This window comes from Patiria miniata, unplaced genomic scaffold (genome assembly GCF_015706575.1).
Source record: "Patiria miniata isolate m_02_andy unplaced genomic scaffold, ASM1570657v1 HiC_scaffold_13, whole genome shotgun sequence".
Taxonomy (NCBI): domain Eukaryota; kingdom Metazoa; phylum Echinodermata; class Asteroidea; order Valvatida; family Asterinidae; genus Patiria; species Patiria miniata.
Window position 1 is genome coordinate 4,207,529 of NW_024037051.1, and position 18,586 is coordinate 4,226,114.

The 18,586-nt window shown below is 41.7% G+C and overlaps 2 protein-coding genes across 4 annotated transcripts in view; one reads left to right on the forward strand and one right to left on the reverse strand.

The window, feature by feature from the left end:
- Positions 1 to 6,941, forward strand: part of LOC119720338 (tyrosyl-DNA phosphodiesterase 1-like) — a 33,154-nt gene extending 26,213 nt beyond the window's left edge. For 2 of the 3 annotated variants that reach the window (XM_038189981.1, XM_038189999.1), the window contains 2 exons: positions 3,486 to 3,588; positions 5,636 to 6,684. In XM_038189981.1, the coding sequence (XP_038045909.1) occupies positions 3,486 to 3,588; positions 5,636 to 5,712 (180 nt within the window). In that variant the 3' untranslated portion in view covers positions 5,713 to 6,684. Of the gene's footprint in view, positions 1 to 3,485; positions 3,589 to 5,635 lie in introns of all 3 variants that reach the window. The other variant, XM_038189991.1, reaches the window with a different exon arrangement.
- A 9,758-nt stretch (positions 6,942 to 16,699) lies between these two features.
- LOC119720363 (visual system homeobox 2-like) overlaps positions 16,700 to 18,586 on the reverse strand; it is a 30,151-nt gene continuing 28,264 nt past the window's right edge. The window contains exon 5 of the mRNA XM_038190022.1: positions 16,700 to 18,216. Within this exon, the coding sequence (XP_038045950.1) occupies positions 17,759 to 18,216 (458 nt within the window). The 3' untranslated portion in view covers positions 16,700 to 17,758. The remainder of the gene's footprint in view (positions 18,217 to 18,586) is intronic.

Here is an 18,586-nt window from a genome sequence, read left to right on the forward strand (position 1 = left end):
CTGGGGAACCACCAACACAGGACTGGATAGCTCAGTTGGTAGTGCACTGGTTCGAACTAAACCGAATGTTGCAGGTTCAAAGCCAGCTGCAGTCACTCTCCTTGTTCAATTTTATATGCACCTAATTTGGTCTTCCTTTCGAGTTTACATAAAGATTTGGAAGAGGACTACACTGCATTAGCAAATGTACACTATCAGGCTGTACATCAAAGCTCAATGATACACTGCGTATCAAAAAAACGAAACAGACCGATCATTTCTAATTCTGTGAAGATTGTGTAAGTTACACCAGTGTACCCATAGCATCTTAAAGCCACAATCTCATCTTTGCAAATGTATATCATTTATTCACATCATGTCATAGTTACTTGAATAATCATTGTTTTCTCACATTGAAGCAAATTCGGCTCAGGATTAAGTTTTAGACACTGCAATAATCAGTGCTTGCGGTGCTAATTGCAAGAATAAGTTAACACAAAACAGATTAAAGATCGGGGGTTTTTTTTATGCACTGTATAGTTGATGTATTGCAGTAAATGCTAGATGGAGCCACATAACTGGAACCATACTAGAACTTGCATTCACATCATCTCTAATGGTCCCTAATAGGCCTGTATACCAAGTATCGTTAGTTACAATTGAAACCATGGCATTTTCAGCGCCCACAAACATCCCCTGCCTTGTTTTATTATAGCAAAGCTTCACATTGGAACAGCATATGGCTTCACTATCACGGCAACCATATTACCATCACCCACACATAATGACCCCCTTCATTGTAAGAGCTCATCCCAGACACCCACACAAACCCCCACATTCCCTGGTAAACAATACCTGAAGTACCAACCAATTTTAGTATAAATTTCTTTTTCATTTTTAACAGTAATTTTGGATTGTTCACGTTTTTTTACCAGTGTATATAATAGGAGCAACTCAAACATTAATGATAATGTAAAGCCACATAGATTTTTTTCTAATACATTTTCATTGATGTTGTTAGCCATGTATGGACACGTGATCCCTTATCCTACAATGAAGTACACTTTTGGCCGATTTAGTCAGTGGTGACCAATGGGCACAGCAGTGGTTATAAAGCCATTTATGAAGAACTTTCCTACATGTATATTCATTTTCAGAGATGAGATACATGTAACAACCGATTTGTGTGCACTTTGACTTTGTGAGACAACTGTAGACCTGTGCTGTTCTAGAGGAACTTGGAAAACAATTAAAATCAACTTTAGGGGGAAAAAATACTTCACCTTCCCCCCCCCCCCCCATGTCCCTGCGGCGCCCCTGCCCCCGCCAACGCCCCTGCCAATGCTCACACCCCCTGCCCCCACCCCTGCCCCCGCCCCTGCCCCCGCCCCACCCCGTTCCCGCCCCCGCCCCTGCCTCAGCTCCCTCCCAAAAAAAAATGAGAGAAAAACATGTACCTTTACAGGTGATGAATGCCACAAAACCTGTATATTCTATGTAAAAAAAACAGATTTCCAATTAGAAGAGTGTCAAAAGGCGTTCCTACCACTTCAACCATCCAACTTCTTCCAAAAGTCTATTCATTTGCACAGGCTGTGAAATTGTATGGGATGGTTAAATAATTAATGTACACTATTGAATTGACGGTTGTGTGGCCAAAATGCATGGGCATAATTTTGTGTAATTAACTTTTTAATTGATGCTTCACACTCTTCTTTTAAATTAATTAAATGACTGTCAGCCCCATTTATTTCCCATCCGCAAGAACCTTGCAAACAGATCAGTGTTTACAGTCATCGTCACCTGCCTGTAAGAACAATCAGTGAGCGATCGGTAAACGACGTGACAAACTTGCAGTCATTCCTATCAGCCAGTCATCTCATCAAGTCAATTGATGTGCACAGTGGTCGTGATTTGCCAGTAATAGCCCTCAAATTGCTGTTTTTCTCTGTGCCTTGCAGAAACTGTTGCAGTAGTTTTTTTATACTCTTGTCTTCCTTACACTGTCATCAAGCAAATTGATGTGTGTAGTAATCATTATCAACCTATTCAATAAACACGCCAACAATAGTTATTTTTGTGCTATTAGTTTTTCTTACACGTTCTCTTCAGTGGAGTTTTTCATACTGGCCCACTATTGATTTTTCGTTGCTTTTGTGGCCGCGTTATAATAAGTGCCGCCCCCGTTCCCAACACACCCCACCGTCGCAGTTTATCGAATTACTCCGCCATCACGTAATGAGGCCATCAACCCATTTTGTCGTTTCCCGATTGCAATCCTCTCTCTGGCAGGATTATAATTGGAAAAATGCTGTTTTGGGAGCAGTTGCCCGGGAAAAAAAATTCCATCCACATCAAGTGGGCTGTTAATGTGTTAGTGACCGCACTGACAAATACAGGACATATATAGCCACCCAAAAGAAAAACAAAGATGAGAGAAAAAACTGATGAACTGTGTCAGTGAACAATAAACCTATTCAAGTCAACGAGCCTTATGGTACTTGTCTGTGTATGTCCTACATTTTGATTCTTGCTCTGAATAATTGAATCTGAATCAAGTGGGCTGTTGATGGCTAGTGACTACAATGACACAGTGACTGAAAATCACTGATTTGAACAAACTCATCTATTAAATAAATCACAAGTGATCCTGATGTTATTGAGGGCTGCGGTACTTGTGGCTGTCTTTCTTACTTGACCAGTAATTTGGTTTCCTGCCCCTTCCAGTTCTGGACATTTAGCTAAATTGGAGGTGAGGCTGTTGATTGCACTTGTAAAAACAAAGCTTATCGATTACAGTAATTGCGAACGGAGTTGTGTACGTGTGTGTGTGTTTTGGTTGTAGAGATGTCGAGACAAGAAACTTCAATTTCTCCTCTGAACTGAGAAGTGCAAATTGAGAGCTGAGGTTGAAGAATGTTGCAAAACAGATAGTCTCCTTATATACATTGTAGGCCTATAAAGTCTTTATTTCTTTAGATGTACAGTTGAATACATTGTACCTCTGTAATTTTCTTAGTTATAAGATTTGTAATACATATCAAGCTTGGGTACAGTAAATTGTTGCATATGTATGTATTTAAAACAGATTAAGTTAACCTGTTCACACAGTCTTGTTCCGTAGTTGTGGGGACATACATTCTATCCTTTTTTTTCTTTTTTGCTCTTTTTTGTTACTTGGTTTTCTTGAATTTCTCAAGATTTAAAAATACAGATCTCCAGAATTAGGTCCAGAGACCTTTCTTATATTTTTCCACAATCTGTCGATTAGTTTGCCACTTCTAAGTCGAGTTCATCACAAATACATCACAAGTCCATTTACAAGCAGCAATGGTTGAACAATAACAAAGGATGTCTTTGTCAAAGCTCATTTCTAATAGCTTGTGAGTTGAATTGTGACTGGAGGACATGTGATGGACTTGCAGGGACTTGGGGGGGGGGGACTTGTGCTGGGCTTGACTACATCCCTGCTTCTAACCCACTGTATATTATTATCATCCATGCAGGTTTCAGAGAGCACAAGGTTTGCAGTCTCATCAGCTGTTGATGAGGATGAGCTTCATTTCCCATTACCTTGGGATTCACAATTAGTGCCATACTCCAAAGATGGTAAGAGAGAAAAACAATTGTATTGGGTTTCACCCTTTGATGTAATTGGCAAATAAGAGCTCTCTCAGAACTTGCAAAAACACTCCTACGCTTGCTTGCGTGGGACTCCGACCCATACCAAGGCCTTTTTTCTACTACGTCTGTACCACTTAAGTAACTACCAAGCTACAGCCTTAGCAAGGCGTTCTAAGAGGCCAATGACAGAGGAACAAGAAACAAACATGTAGGCGACACACAAGCATGCAGTGTTGGAAGGAGAAACACGAAGGAAGGATTTGGGGAGGGGGGTGTTTGCAGACCATGGCTAGTGTGAGTGAAGATCAAAGAGGATAAAGCAGCGAAGGAGTGTGGTGGGAGACAATCAAGAGGGGATAAAAGGAAGGGATGGTGCGGGGTGGGGGAAACAAACTTTGTCCCCCCCCCCCCTCGCACCATCCCTTCCTTGCAAACGAGATTAGTGTGAATGGGGGAGGAGGGGGTAATAATAGGGAGGGGTTGGGGAACTGGTGGATGAGGAAATTAAGGGTAAACTTGAAATGAGAGGTAACACAGGAGGTGTTAAACCCCAAGAGGGTTACCCAGGATAATCTGAAACAAATGACAATTGGGGGAAGAAATGTTGTTGCCTTGTTGAATGTTGAGACCATGCGGTTCACCAGTCTGAAGAGGCTTCATCCACACTTTCTCCCTGCTTAAGCGAACAGAGTCCTTGCGACGGCCAAGTGATTCTATGCCCTGTAAAATCATATCGGAAACGGAATGGTTAGGAAGGTTGAAGTGGTGACCGACATGGGTGTCCAGACTCTAGTGTTGACAGTCGATCAGTGACCCTAGAAACACATTTTTTAGCGTGTTCTTGGTCTCCCCGACATACTGCACTCCACAAACCCTGCAAGAGATGAGATATATGACATTAGAGGTGTTGCAAGTGATGTTACCAATACTGTAGTGCTGTGGGTGGTACCCAAGGAGTCAGACTCCTGGATGTGGATCTGGCAAACAACACATCTGGAACTGCACTTAACGTTCAATGCCGGGTGGGAGGGGTTGCATCCAAGGAGGGGACTTCGGTTCAAACAATAAGGTCTCGTTAATATTTACATAATTATTGGCTTCAAATATGAGCACACAGTGAGGTCACAATATGTACATGCACACTAGTTTGTGTCAAAGCCCAGCCCTTTGAGGGATACTATCATCTGGAATTGCACAAACCCAAAACATGTTTGCATGAGAGGAGAGAGACTTTGAGGGGGCATGGGGGATGGTCTTGGGCTATTAGTAATAGCACACCTTTTCATGGCTGTAGGTGTAGTAATGTATCATAGCTGATCCAGAAATCAACTAGGAGGGGCAGGCCCAACCTTGTTCCTAGTGTCTAATTTCAATCTCGAGACAGTACTTGATCCTGGGAAGGCAACTTGCTTCACTCAGTTCACTGTATTCAAAATCTGATTCAAAATCGCAGTAGCAAGTAATGGATTTATATCATGTACTTGGCAATTTTATTTTTCAATATGCATTCACGTGTTTAAACATTTAGGAAAAATTATTACATCCATTCATCAAAATCAATCCTCCCTTTTTTCTTTTTTGCCGTAATCATGTTAGATTATAACGTTAAAACTTTGAAATAATCATATATTTTTTTCTGATCTCACTCCATGAGGAATTGATTCCATCTGTACCCTGGCCACCACATAAGAAACAAACGCTGATTTAAAGCATGGCCAGGTACCAGACTATTCTGCACCTAATAGCATGTATAATGTGCAAGAGTTTTTAACATGCCAAAGATTCAGCGTCACAGCAAGGGAGCAGCTAGTTGGAGCACAGTGCTTGATGCCATTGGGTGGGGTTGGGGCAGACTTTTTAAACAGCACTATTCATGGCATAAATTGTAACAAAACAGATGCAGTTGTTAATCATCTTCAAGCCGACAATGGCAGGCGGCAAAGAGGAGCTAAACAAGCAGAATCAGGTAGGGAGAGTGTTTGACCGTAATGGGTTATTCATTGTATTGATGCATCATTTTCTGGTTATCTAGATCGACCTTGGCTATGGGACATCCCCTACACAGACCTTCCAGACTCCCACGGCAACTGCTGGGTTCCTCCTTCATAAAGGCCAGTAACACCCTGGTGTTCCTTCACTTCGTTTGGTGCCCTTTGTGCAGACTGTGAGTCTGAATCACAATTTTTATGAGTGGCACCAGAGCAGCTTGGACATAAGGTCCAATATTAAGATCATCCCTGTAGCCATGAGATGTGCACTCCATGCTACCTGTGCCTGGAGAAATTTCGATTGGTTCTCAAGTAACCTTCAACTATCTAAAGTGGATTGGGTTTTCAGTCCCTGTCTCTGAATTATCCTGGGAATATCATTCCAAATGAATCAGCCCCGTTACAACTTCCCGCCTCTAAGACTGAATATATCTTCATCGTCTCCTCTTTCTAGCATTCTTTAGAGTGACAGTAATTGTGCACTTGGGAAAGTCCTTGGTTTCATTACTAGAAAGAATTTAATGAAGATTTTTTAAAATGACAAACGTGTCGCTATTTATAAAACAAAGCATGGTTGAAGATATAGGCTAAACTAAAATTGTTTTATCTATGATTATCACAGCTGAAGTCATTACAGATGAAGTCTCGCTGAAAAAGTGTTCCTCTATAAATTAAAGAGAAGTTAATTCCTGATTTTGATTACAAAAATACAGTTTTAATGAATTGAACTGTAAAAAAAATGTATTTAGTGTTCTTGCCTTAAAGAAACATCTACTATGCTCACGGTTGTCTTTTTTGGTTGAAGTTATTTCAGTTTCTTTTTTCTCCATTGAAATTTCAGAAGGTCATCAAAATATATTTTCAGATTATACAAACTAGTCCAGATGTTTGGTTTAAGCTAACTCTGCCCCTCCCAACTATATTGAGCTCAATACTGCGACGTACTGTGATTGGTTGGATTGCAACGCTCTTAAAATTTGACCTTACAGAAAAATAAGTATTTATTGTAGCGCTGTATAATCCATATAGGCCTGCGTGTGTATAAGTAAAATCAAATGATCATGCATTAAAGCATTAAGCCCTATCACGTTTACTTTTATTCTTCCATTTGTCTTCCTTCTCCACATCCCCCGTACGCCACACGCAGGGCATGCATTGGTTTTCATAACCCCTCCTGTCGTTTTGGCGTTTGTGTGATTTGATATTTGTTTGAAAGACAATTCATGGTTAGATGTTTCTTTCTTGTAACAGTCCAAGAAACTGTTGTTATAGATGACATGACCGAATATCCTTCACGCGGAACGTGACTGTAATGCCCCCTGTGGTGGTTATTTAATTTTCGACATTTTGCTCTTTTTTTCTGTGTATCCATTTGCTTTTGTGTGTTTTGTTGTTAATCATTGAACCCCATCCCCCGCCCGCGAATCTGTTTTTCCAAACGACATCCGTTTACCATCTTCTGATTGGTCCATCACATGCATATCTAATACCTTGTTGTTCTCCACAACAAAAACCCAAGATGGGCTTTACGTCTTGTGAGAAATGTTCCTTCCTCACTTTAGTTATTTCAAAGGTAAAATGAGATGAATTGAAAAACGCTCAATGAGATTTGAACTCGGATCACCTGATTAGAAGTCAGGACTACTTCCAACCAGTCCACGAATCAGCTGCCAATCGTTGGTGATTTAAACACCACCATTCCTTGTTATACAACTTATTCTCTAAAGCCCTGGACATCATGAATATGCATAACATAGAGAGAGAGCACCCTCTTTTGATATTGTCCAATCTCGTTTGGAAAAACAAATTTCTCCCCCCCCCACCCGCCCCTCACCATACCAGTCATCCAAAACGTGGAAACCAAGCCTTACCTGGCTTTAGACTGCACGTTTGGTTGAAACTCAGTTTGAATGCACAAGGCCGTTGGAAGGCTCCAAAGACACTGGTGGGCGGGGTTTTTAATAAATATTCTCCCGTTAATGATCCCCAGATATTGTAAACATTGTTATATCACAGTGTAGGCTTTCTAAAAGTCCCGAATTCTCTCAGTAGGGGATGCAGTAAGGAATATAACTACTTCTGCGCACTTAAATTATTCCCGGAGTTTTCTTTCATGGTTTCACAGAAATATGGCCATGAAGGCTACTGTGACCATTAATGTCCGAATGATGAGATACAACTGTTAAAGGGAATAGAGGAAACCCTAAGTGTGTTTATAAATTAAAAAATACCAAGATACTACGCGTTTGTGAAATTGAAGACCTGGGCCCAATTTCATAGAGCTGCTTAAGCACAAAATTTGCTTAAGCACGAAAAAACATTGCTTAGTAAAATCACGTAACCCGCCAAAACTCCATGCGATGTACATTGCTTGTGACTGGTATTTAGCTGTTGTTTACTTAGCATAACAATCGAGTGGAGTTTTGGCCGGTAACCTGATTATATTAAAGCAAGATTTTTTTGGGCTTAAGCAAATTTTGTGCTTAAGCAGCTCTATGAAATTGGCCCCTGACTTCACCAGACAAATGGATTAGTACATCATGTAATCCCATTTTTCAAAAAAACTTTTTTTTTTTAGTCGGCATTGACGATACCAGTCTTAGAAATACGTAGATATCTTTGTTTTAAAGCGCTCTGATATAAAAAAGAAAATGGCCTGCTGTGTGTCTTTGGCGAGCCAGATGCGCGTAATTATGAAATTCGGATTTTGCCATTTCAAGTCGGCCAATGAGACATGAAGACATTTCGCGGCCCGGAGGCCGCCGCGGATCGGAGAGCAGTGCCATTCTGGCGGGCGGCGGCGTCTGTTTGAAGTGCGCGACAGGGGCGGTCAGGAATGTTCCCAACACCTGGGCGAGTCATGTCCTGACGGGCCGGCCGGCAACAATAGGGCGCTGGACTTAATTAACGATTAATAAACGGCCAGCCCACCAATCGAGAGGCCCGGTGTTTTTGTTTGAGGTCGGGGTCCACCATTCCAGACACTGGTGCTGTGGTGAGGCTCAGGGTCTTACAAACATTAGGCCTAGTAGTTGCGCGCGGCCTAGCTTTGTGCGCCAGGCAAACTCTTTTGGGAACGTTGGTCAACTTTCTTGTCAAGTATTGCAAGCCATTATGCTATATGGTTAATGGTTAATAGCTGCTTATGTACAGAAATGATCCAAAATGATTATGCACACTCAAGAGAATATAGTCCTTGTCGTAATAATTTTCTTCATTCGAATCATGTTGAACCTGTTCTGCTTGACAGTCGTTTGTATGATTTTGTTCGCTTTAATAGCAGAATCGGCAACACGAAATTCACAAGGAAATGGATGTCTCTTAGGTTGTTGGATGTGAGCCCAAAATATAGGCCTATTCTACGCGCGGTTTGAGCGGGACACGCAGAAAGAAAATAACGAAATTGTAGCTTTACCTAAGTAATGAGCTGTCCAATCAGAGTGTCAATAATCATAAGTGGGAGTGTTCAACTTTTCTTGAAGGCCAACTAGCCTACCGAAGGAGAGCCCGTTTCATCCCCCCCCCCCATTTAAAAAAAAATAGTTTTCACCCTGCTATTATATGCGAGTATACAGTGCCCCGATCCCTCCACACCCACCCACTGCAACCCATCCTTTTAGAATGTGCGCTGCGCCGATGTATCTCGGTCCGTCAGTGCGCTAGGCAGCATACTGTATCGAACCCCTGTCGTTAATTTCTATATTCAAAAACACGAACACAGATAGTGATCATTGAGGGATAGGGAACAGAACACAAGCTTTATTTTTAAATTTAAATGTGATTTAAATGAAAGAATCTACCAAGCTAGCATGGACGCAACAGGCGGATATGTACAGACAAAAAAAAATAATCTTTTTATCTTGCTTGTATATCCACCGTCATATCCCTATCCAATTATTAGCGGTCACAGCCCTCCTAGGGCGACTCTTTTACTGAACAGCGCCACCTTGTGCCGGTTTGTTCAACTCCGGGTCCCCGCCTTTCACATTGTAACTTCGCCCTATCTAAGGGTGCAGACCTGCAAATAGGCCTAAAATCAGTTGCCTACGGCGGCCAAATCACGATTTGCATGCCCTCAAATTCTCAGGTATAAGAACATTTTGAGGGCCGTGAACTTGAGGATTTGTAAAAAAAAAAATTAAAAAAAAAAAAAAGTGGAAGCCGTTCAGAGGACTGCGAGCGCTTCAGGACTGCTTTTAGGGGTGATCATCTTAGGATGTAATTTTTTCCCCAAAGTCATTAGTTACCCGCCCCCCCCCCAAAAAAAAAAATGAACGGAAAACGAAAGAGATGAAATAAGCTTTAATTTGACGTGTGTCTCAAACAGCTTGGAGAGTTGTGAGTATTTTTAATAATTTTGGGAAGTGCGCGTATTTACCACTCAGGTCTAGGCCTATGGCAGTTTATACTGGTCTGGAACCCTAAAGCTAATTTCAAAAGAAAGTAATGTAATGTGTTGTGTGTAGCGGATTTTTTTCACGCGATAGTAGTTTTAAGTATAGGCCTATTTGAGGCATGGAATGCATAATCGAATATTTCTCCATGATCGAATTGACAGAAAAGGTTTCAGGAAGACTAGTGTGTGCTTCCATTGCGAGGCTCATAATTCGGACCTGCTAAGTAATTTTAAAACCATTTTGCTCTGTGAAACCATTGAGGAAAGTTTTATCTTGCCTGTTCAACATGCAGATATTTTCGAAGTTTCATTGTGTCAAAATGTCGACATGCAGGACCGGACGCTGCAAGGTCGACCAGGGCGACTTAGAGACTGGGAATTCTGCTGTCGATGCAAACTGTAAGACAGTGTTGAGCAGTCCTCTCGGGAATGTCATCTGTGACAATTCCCAGGTTGCTTGTCCGCGACCATGCACCGCCATCCATGCTTGACACCATTAAATCCAGCCATCACGCTAACTAGCCCTGACTGACAGCTTGGACGCGCGCCCGCTGTCAGTAATTAAGTTATCACAACAAATAGTCGGGACGCGGTGACCCCGCCTCCGCAATTAGCCCCAGATCTGAACGGGGACACCAGACCCCTTTAGTTTTCGGAAAGTTGACTTTTGCTACTTTTAAAGCGCCTTGCCAACTTGTTGGGTTGGGGGTTGTCGCCCGCAAATTGGCGATCCCGCTGGGTCTGTTTACTTAGATGGCACCGGGAGACGCCTAGTGAAATCCTTGGTGAGCGGCTACGGCAGCGGGTAGCCTGGCTGCTTCGGCTGGTCTGTTGCTTTGCCTGCTCGGGGTTGAAGCCCTACTCAAGGAAAGGCAAGGGAACTTACGAGACGCACTACAGCTGAGAACCATTGGGCCGGGAGTTTGACCACGGAGGATGCAGACGTTGCACGCTGATGGAATTTCAAGTCCTTGTGGGGGTGACTTTGATGGTTGGAGTACCGTGGAACGGACTACATCTGGCGTGCACTGTGACCTCCCCTCGGCCGTTGTACCCAGGCGCAAGGACCGTCCAGATAATTTCCAGTTGACCTCTGTGGCTTCCGTGACATGCACAGTTGTAATCGATTACAGTTATTAAAGAAAAAAATTAAGCTGACATGGTGTGAACTGGAATGTCAACTCATTTCAGATGTCCGTCATTGACGTCACATAGGGGGTAATTTGACTTAATTTGCCAGGACTGGTTTGGGCTCTACGATATCCTACGCGAATGTCAATCAAAAAGGTGCACCCTAAATTAATAATAGATCAATAAAGAAACCACATGTTTTGGAGGAGAACCTTCAAACGGAATTATTGAATGATTGATGTTTAATGGATGCTTGATAATCAACACATGAAACTGACGAGTTATCTCTCAGCCCTTCGAATCCTGAATCCTCTCAATACATAATAGTGTGGCGCCTGATTAGCCAATACGAAGCTGTGTATACAGAAGATGATTGGTGAAGTTCTGTACGTGCAGAAAGAATGTCTTTTATATAGCGAAGACTTCTATATTGCGAAGACTTCATATACACAAGGCGGAGATCTTTGCGCACATTTAGTACACGGATTATTAACCTTGCGTGGTCACTGTGTACCGAGTGCTAAAAGCACGTTCATATCGTGTCTTTGCAGGTATTGCAAAAGACGTAACTATTATTATATACAGCAGCCTAAAACAGTGGTTCCCCATGTTGAGCCAGGCCCAAAAAGCCAGTGCGATCAGTCTCGCTATTGGGATGGGGTGTATTCTCAATTTTCGCGTACATTTGAGTTTGCAATCGCTACACTTCATTGGCAATCACAATGTCAAAGGGGGCGTTAGATTCCAACGCCAAATGACAAATATCTTCGTTTTATACTCTGACTATATTATAAGAAAGTTTTGCATTGTAAAATCACAACTGTGATACGCACTATATGCTCAACGACTTCTGTTTCTTTTTTCTTTACACTGTCCAAACCGGAAGACCCTTGCGAATAAAATGATATAGTGTCCCCCTATAATAAGCCTTATTATAACGTCCTTGTCAGCTTTCAGCCGTCCGTAATTACTGGCAGGGACCACACAGCGCGGCACTCCGCAGCCTGAATGCCCCAACCATGTCTGGCCGATAAAGCAACGATACGGCCTGTCAGTTATGAAGCCTGATCTGTGCCCATGGGCTGACAAGAGATTGTCAGGAAACGGTGATGGGCGATGACGGATAATGTGTGATCGACGGCTGATGTAAAGAAGGTGGTTTCAAGCGGAAATGAAGAGAAAATGTGCTTCTATAACCACCAGAAATATTACCTATAGGATCATTAGCAAAACTGTATCACTGTTGGCTTCGTGTGAAGACTAACAGTGAAACCTCAGCAAACGGGCCTATATTTGGCATAAAAAACTATCTTCTTTTGGCGCTAACGCTGGGTCGTTATTGAATACCAAGATTATTTCTAGCATCAACACATACAATATTATAAACACGAAAGTAGGAATCAGTGAAACAATCAAGAGAGATGTATGTTAATGATCCAAATGAGGGTCTCGAGACCGAAACAACCGAAGCCATTCAGTGAAACCACACTGGCCAGAAAATGCTTTGACTGATTCAAAAGTCGCCTTTCTGCATTCTCTTTTAACCGTAAGATGGAATATCATGGTTTGAATCGTTTATTTTGTATAAATCGTTATCAGTGGGGCAGATCTAGATAGGGGAAATATTTGGGTGAATAGTGCCTTTGATGATACAAGCATGGCATTTGGCACACGGTCAGAGTATCTTCTGAAAGATATTTGGCCATAGGGCCATCGCAGATTTGTCCTTTGAAAAAATATAACAAGCAATTTTTTAATTTTTCAAAATGGCTGCCATTGCTTGTTACTTATATTCTGTTCAAAGGACAAGTCTGCGATGGCCCTTTAGCCAACTGTCTTTCTCATTACATACTCTGACTGTGTGCCAAATGCCATGCTTGTACCATAAAAGGCACAATCCATCACCTATCTGCCCTGCTATTATGGGTCAAAGACGAGAGCATTAAAGATAAAATGGCAAAAGCAGCTTCCGATTAAAACAAACATTGTGAATTTCGCCAAATATTCTATCAATCAAAACTAGGACTGTGTATAGGCCTACGAGTCAAAATACGCAACAATTAACTTTGGAGTTTCTCAATTCCGGGTTGTTGTCTCGTACGATAAGGGCAGTGCAGAAAAAAGTGATTAATCTACTTATTCCGCATTACTCTGATCAGTGCTGCACTTTTTGAACATCATTGAACAAGGAAAATCCAATCCAATCCCGTTTACGGAGTCTTAGCGTACCCGGCTGGATATTCCAACGGGACCGTAGCCGCCTTGGAGGCGGCATGGCAGGAGCGATATAAGACTCCGCTAGTTGCTAATCGCCTTACGGGGAATTTACATTATTGAAGTCAAGTTAAACCCCGTTACAAAAACACGCTTGATGGGTTTAATTATGTTCGTTCACATCCCCGTTAACGACTAGAAGATTGCCGTCTTGCTGCAAATCTTGACGGCGAACTGAATACAAATCTCAAGCAAGACGACATTGGGGTTTTGCCCGAAGTCTTACTCCTAATTAATTTGATGTCATTAATAAACGATTCAATACCTCGTTAATCGCATTTCTGAGAGTTAATCGTCTTCTCTGTTCTATTCTGTACATAACCCCAATACAAGAAAGCGCCCTTTCCAACTAAAAAAAATGTAAACAACATTTTAAAGATGCACTTTCCGTGCATTTTTCTTTAACATCCCGGCCCAAAATTTGTTTTAATGTTGTCGTTTCTAGCAGAACAAATACACTTTTGAATTAGACGTCCATCGAAAAGAATCGGCCTACGTTTAGTTATGGAATATACCCCATATAATTTTAAATAACTGCCCAATAATTCAGTTCCCGCAGGGTAGACTGCCTCTCGCCCTCTAGCAGGATTGATTATAAATGGATCGTTTTTCTCGCAGGGCGGACATGTAGGTGCGCAAAACAACCCAAAATCAAAGCCGTTCTTTTCAGAGGTTAAAATATATATCCCAATATAGGGTATATAAAAGGGTATAGTTTTATACATAAATCGCTATGAAAGCGCGGCAAGGTGTTCCTTTGGGGGGGGGGGGAGCTGGCCGTTAAAAATTCGAAAAACACAGTGTGGCATCATCCGAAACCATAATAGGGTCGCCGTTGGTGATACAATTATTACAAACGTGTAGATATGCACATCACCGCGTTTTACTTTTCCATTGGTAGTTTTTACTGTTATTCTATTGGATTCGGGCCTATTTTTCCCTTTTCCTTTCACATTTCCTCCTATTTTGGAGGGGACGGTGGGGGGTATTCGAATGTACCCGTACCATATTAAAAAATCAAATGGTCTAGCAAATACATGTGTAAATGTTTTAACAGTGTAGGCTAGGCCTTTGCTAAAACGGTTGGTTTGAACGATCATGATTCATCACTTGCATTGGTTCTGTTTTTACTTTGTTCTTTTTTTTGGGGGGGGGATATTTTTCAAGCACACTTACTCCGAAATAATCTTATGTTCTTTGGTAAATACTTTCAGTACACTGTAGCGCGATCGGTAAGATCTTCTGGACCGTCGTTGAGTTCACGTTGGGTCTGGCTGACTCGGTATAGCTAAGGCTCAAGGCCGCGTCGTATCCACCACATGCACGTTTACGTTATTAGATGGATGGATGGACAGGGCCTAGGGAAGGACGGGTGGTAAATCGGGAATCTTGAGGTTCGAAGAGAGTCCTTTATGAACATTGTTAAAGGCATATTTCCTGAATTGCCGGGAATTATTGATTCTGGGTTCGACTTCTAAAGGTAACAATACATATTTTGAGTGTTGAAGCGTGCTGCTCGTAATCCATCAGTGTTCACATAGGCATATATGACATCAGTCTTCCAGGATAGTTTTTCATTAAAACAAATATCATTTGTTGGCACAGAAGCGCAACTAGAGTGTGAAGTATAAATACTTTCTATCGTTCAATATACAGTTTTCTTCCATAATTTGTTTAGTCGGGGGAAATCCATGACATTGTATTCTTCAGCACAGCTCGGGTATATACCGGCTTGAAACTGAATGGCATTACCAACGATTCAGATTCCTTACCGGTGCCGCACGTGGGAAGATGAATAGTAAACGGACCTGGTTAGTGGTACTAAACGACGTGCCTCTCCGGTCATGCAGCAGGCAAACTCTCTGTATAATACATTGGCATTAGGAGTTGTGAGTTGGTACAGCATACACAGACCAAGGGAAAATGTAATTAGATTTCTTGTGTATCGCCGTTGCGGGGCTCCTGATGTTCTCTTCTTCACTGATTTAAACTAATTTACGATTTTCAATCATTGTCTGTCGAGCTTGGCACAATACGGATACACTGCGGAAGAAGGAGGCGTTGCAGCGCCGTTTGCCGCCAAATGACGTTGGGTTACTCCCTCGCACGTGGCCGCTGATGGTCAATTTGTCCAAATTGAAGAAATAACTGTAATTTTTGCCCCGGGTACACACACCGTGCCTCGCGGGCAGTTGTTTGTCCCATGCTTTTCTGAATCAACTGTTATTTTTTGCTTCCTTTTTCCAGAACGACTCGGCATGGGGTTGTATTATTCTGAACTAAATTCCAGCAATTTGCGATCAATGGCAACCGCCATTGCATCGGGACACAACAATGCTCATTGCATCGGGCCAAATTATGGAAGGTAATAAAATCGGCCTGCATAGGGTGACGAGGAAAACCTGATTACAGTTCTGGTTTTTACTTAAGGACATCAACTTGCACTCGTACCTTTTTAACTTCAATTTGTCCCTCAACCTTGGCGCTTTTGTTCGGAACGAAAACAATTTTCTCAACCTAACATGCTGATTTGGTTAATGTTTTATTTTCACTCGTTGTGGTTTACTGGTATCTATAAAGTGAGGCAAATGTACAAATTGTTTTGCCGTCCAAGTAATAAAAAGGCAAGGACTGGCGTGCTATCAAACAAAATGCCAATTTTCATAAAATTTCCACCCGCCATACTTGGAAAAAACACTGACAAATCAAAATTATCAGCGAGATAGTTTGGTATGAAATTGCTTAATTCAAGGTGTGTTTTGATAATTCCAAATAATGGGAGTCCAAATTTCGTCAACCAACTTGAAGTTCGTGCCTATTCTCTGCAGTAATAAGAAATTACAGTTGCTTGCCTGTTTCGTTGGTATATTTTTATAAAGAATATAGTGCGCACGCATACCTATTAAATTTAACGAGTTGTTCTTAATTCAAAAACTAAGACCTGCACAAAAGAGACATGGAATGCGAAAGTCAACCATCGACACGTAAAACAAAAAAAATACGAATTTCTTTTTCACTTTAAGAGTGGAACTATGAAGATGAATGTGATGTGTGGCTACGTCATCAGTGAAAACAAAGAGTAACGAAACAAAAACAAATCAATTCTTTACATTTAACTGGTGTAAATAAAGCTCTTGTTATACATAACCAAAAACGGTTTAAAACAACGCAAAACAGGTTAAGACTAGAAAGCACTCAGAGAGCGCAAACCTCCGCCAAGGCTAAACAATTCCCCGCCATATTGTCAGTACACCCAAAAGAAATACTCGCATAAATGGTGAAGAATCCTTTGAAGAGAAGCCTGGATCCAGACCCAGATCCGGATCACTTCCAAATCTAATCGATTTGTAGGCCTACTTGTACCAAGGGCCAGCCCTAAAACAATTTTCATGCAAATCCTTCCATAACGTTTTGAGTCATTTGTTAACAGAAAAACCAGCCAACCAACCAACCAACAAAATCCGATGAAAACATAACCTCCTTGGCGGAGGTAATAAACACTAGTCACAGTGGTTTCAGGACGTGTCTTCAACAAACCCAGCAGTTAAACGTTATATTCGGCAGTATTTTCCTAGTGACTTTGCGATGGGTAAACTCTCAATATCCCGACTACCAGCACTCAGTGATTTTTCATCACTGTACATGCTTCGCATTTGGTGCATTCGTGGGCTGGCCTGCAACCACTGCGACGTGATACAAACTTGAAATAAACTAAATACAGATAAAGCTAGAAAAAAGACCTTCTCTGTTCCGACAATACAATAGATAATTATAACTGGACTGTGCCCCTTTTTGGTCTTCGGTATTATAAGTTTTAATTATGTATTTTATACATTTTAGTTGATGAATTAAACTATCAGCAATTTACAGGGTAAATAATCTTAAATTATTACATTTTTTACAATTCACAAAACCGCAAGTATTTAATACAAACGGTAAAACAGCACGTGAAAACATATATTTACATCACTGCCAATTTACGCTGTCACATAATATGAAGAAAAAACACATTCGACGTACACGTGAAGTGTGTTCTGGATTGATATTTAATAAGAACTAATAATGTGTCTAATTGTATTTCGTCTTTTAAAGTATGACGCAACCTAATATTTTCAACAACTGAAAGAACGGAAATAATACAGTGAATGTTCCAAAAGGCCTATAAACAGAGGGCGCGAAAATAATATATGTATCATGTGCATGCAATACACGCATGATAACTGCTTCCTCATATCTAGTTAAGGATGTCTGTTGTTACGTTACAATTAGACTCATTCATAGTTTTTTTGTGAAGAGACGGCAAGTGCGGGATTTCTTCGACTAAACAAGTGACCCGATTTTAAACAAGTGTCTGCGACATTTTGTGTTAGTGAGATGTGAACATCTCGAGACCAGGATGCCCGAGACCCAGTAATCGGGCACTGCGTTCCTCGTGCTCATCACCAGACACCGGGCGATCTGCTGCGTTGAGCTCCCCGTCTGACTCTGGTGCCGACGAAGACGAAGACTCACTCCTCGATCCACCGGCCTCGTCGTCACTGCTACGCCGTGCCATCGCGTCGTCGTCCCCGTGCGGGGTCGGCGACTGCAGCCTGCTGGTTGGGGGAGCCGCCACCGGTGCGGTGTGGCCCAAGATCTTTGAGGCGTGTTCGATGGCCTTAGCACGCAGGGAGGCGATGCTGTTGGACCGGATTTGGTCCTTGTCTTCGAAGGAGGGTTTGTCGTGCTGACTCGGAGGTGAGGATTGGTCTTTGTCGTCTCTGGATTGCGGGTCTGGTGTGTCTTTCATCTTTTCGGCGACTTCCAGTGATTTCTTGTGCATACCTGAAAGTAACAATGAAGTAGACTTAAAACCCACTGGAGTGACACAAATACACAAGATATGAAACATAAGAATCCAACTTAAAGGACATCAGCAGGAACTCAAGAAACCGCAACACAGCGCAACATATACAACATATCGACACATATATATTTTCACACATACACTAGTGTTTGCCCTGGGCTTGTGGCTTGTACTATTATTAGTGTTTTTCCTGTGCCTATGGTTTAGTTTGAGCACCAACTAATACAGTTTGTGTCTGTTGATGTCAAAAACGAAAAAAATAACAAACTTCCTATTATCATATTATAACCCTGGGCTCAATTTGGTGTCTTTGCTTACTAATAATCGTCCTCTTACTAAATAGCAACA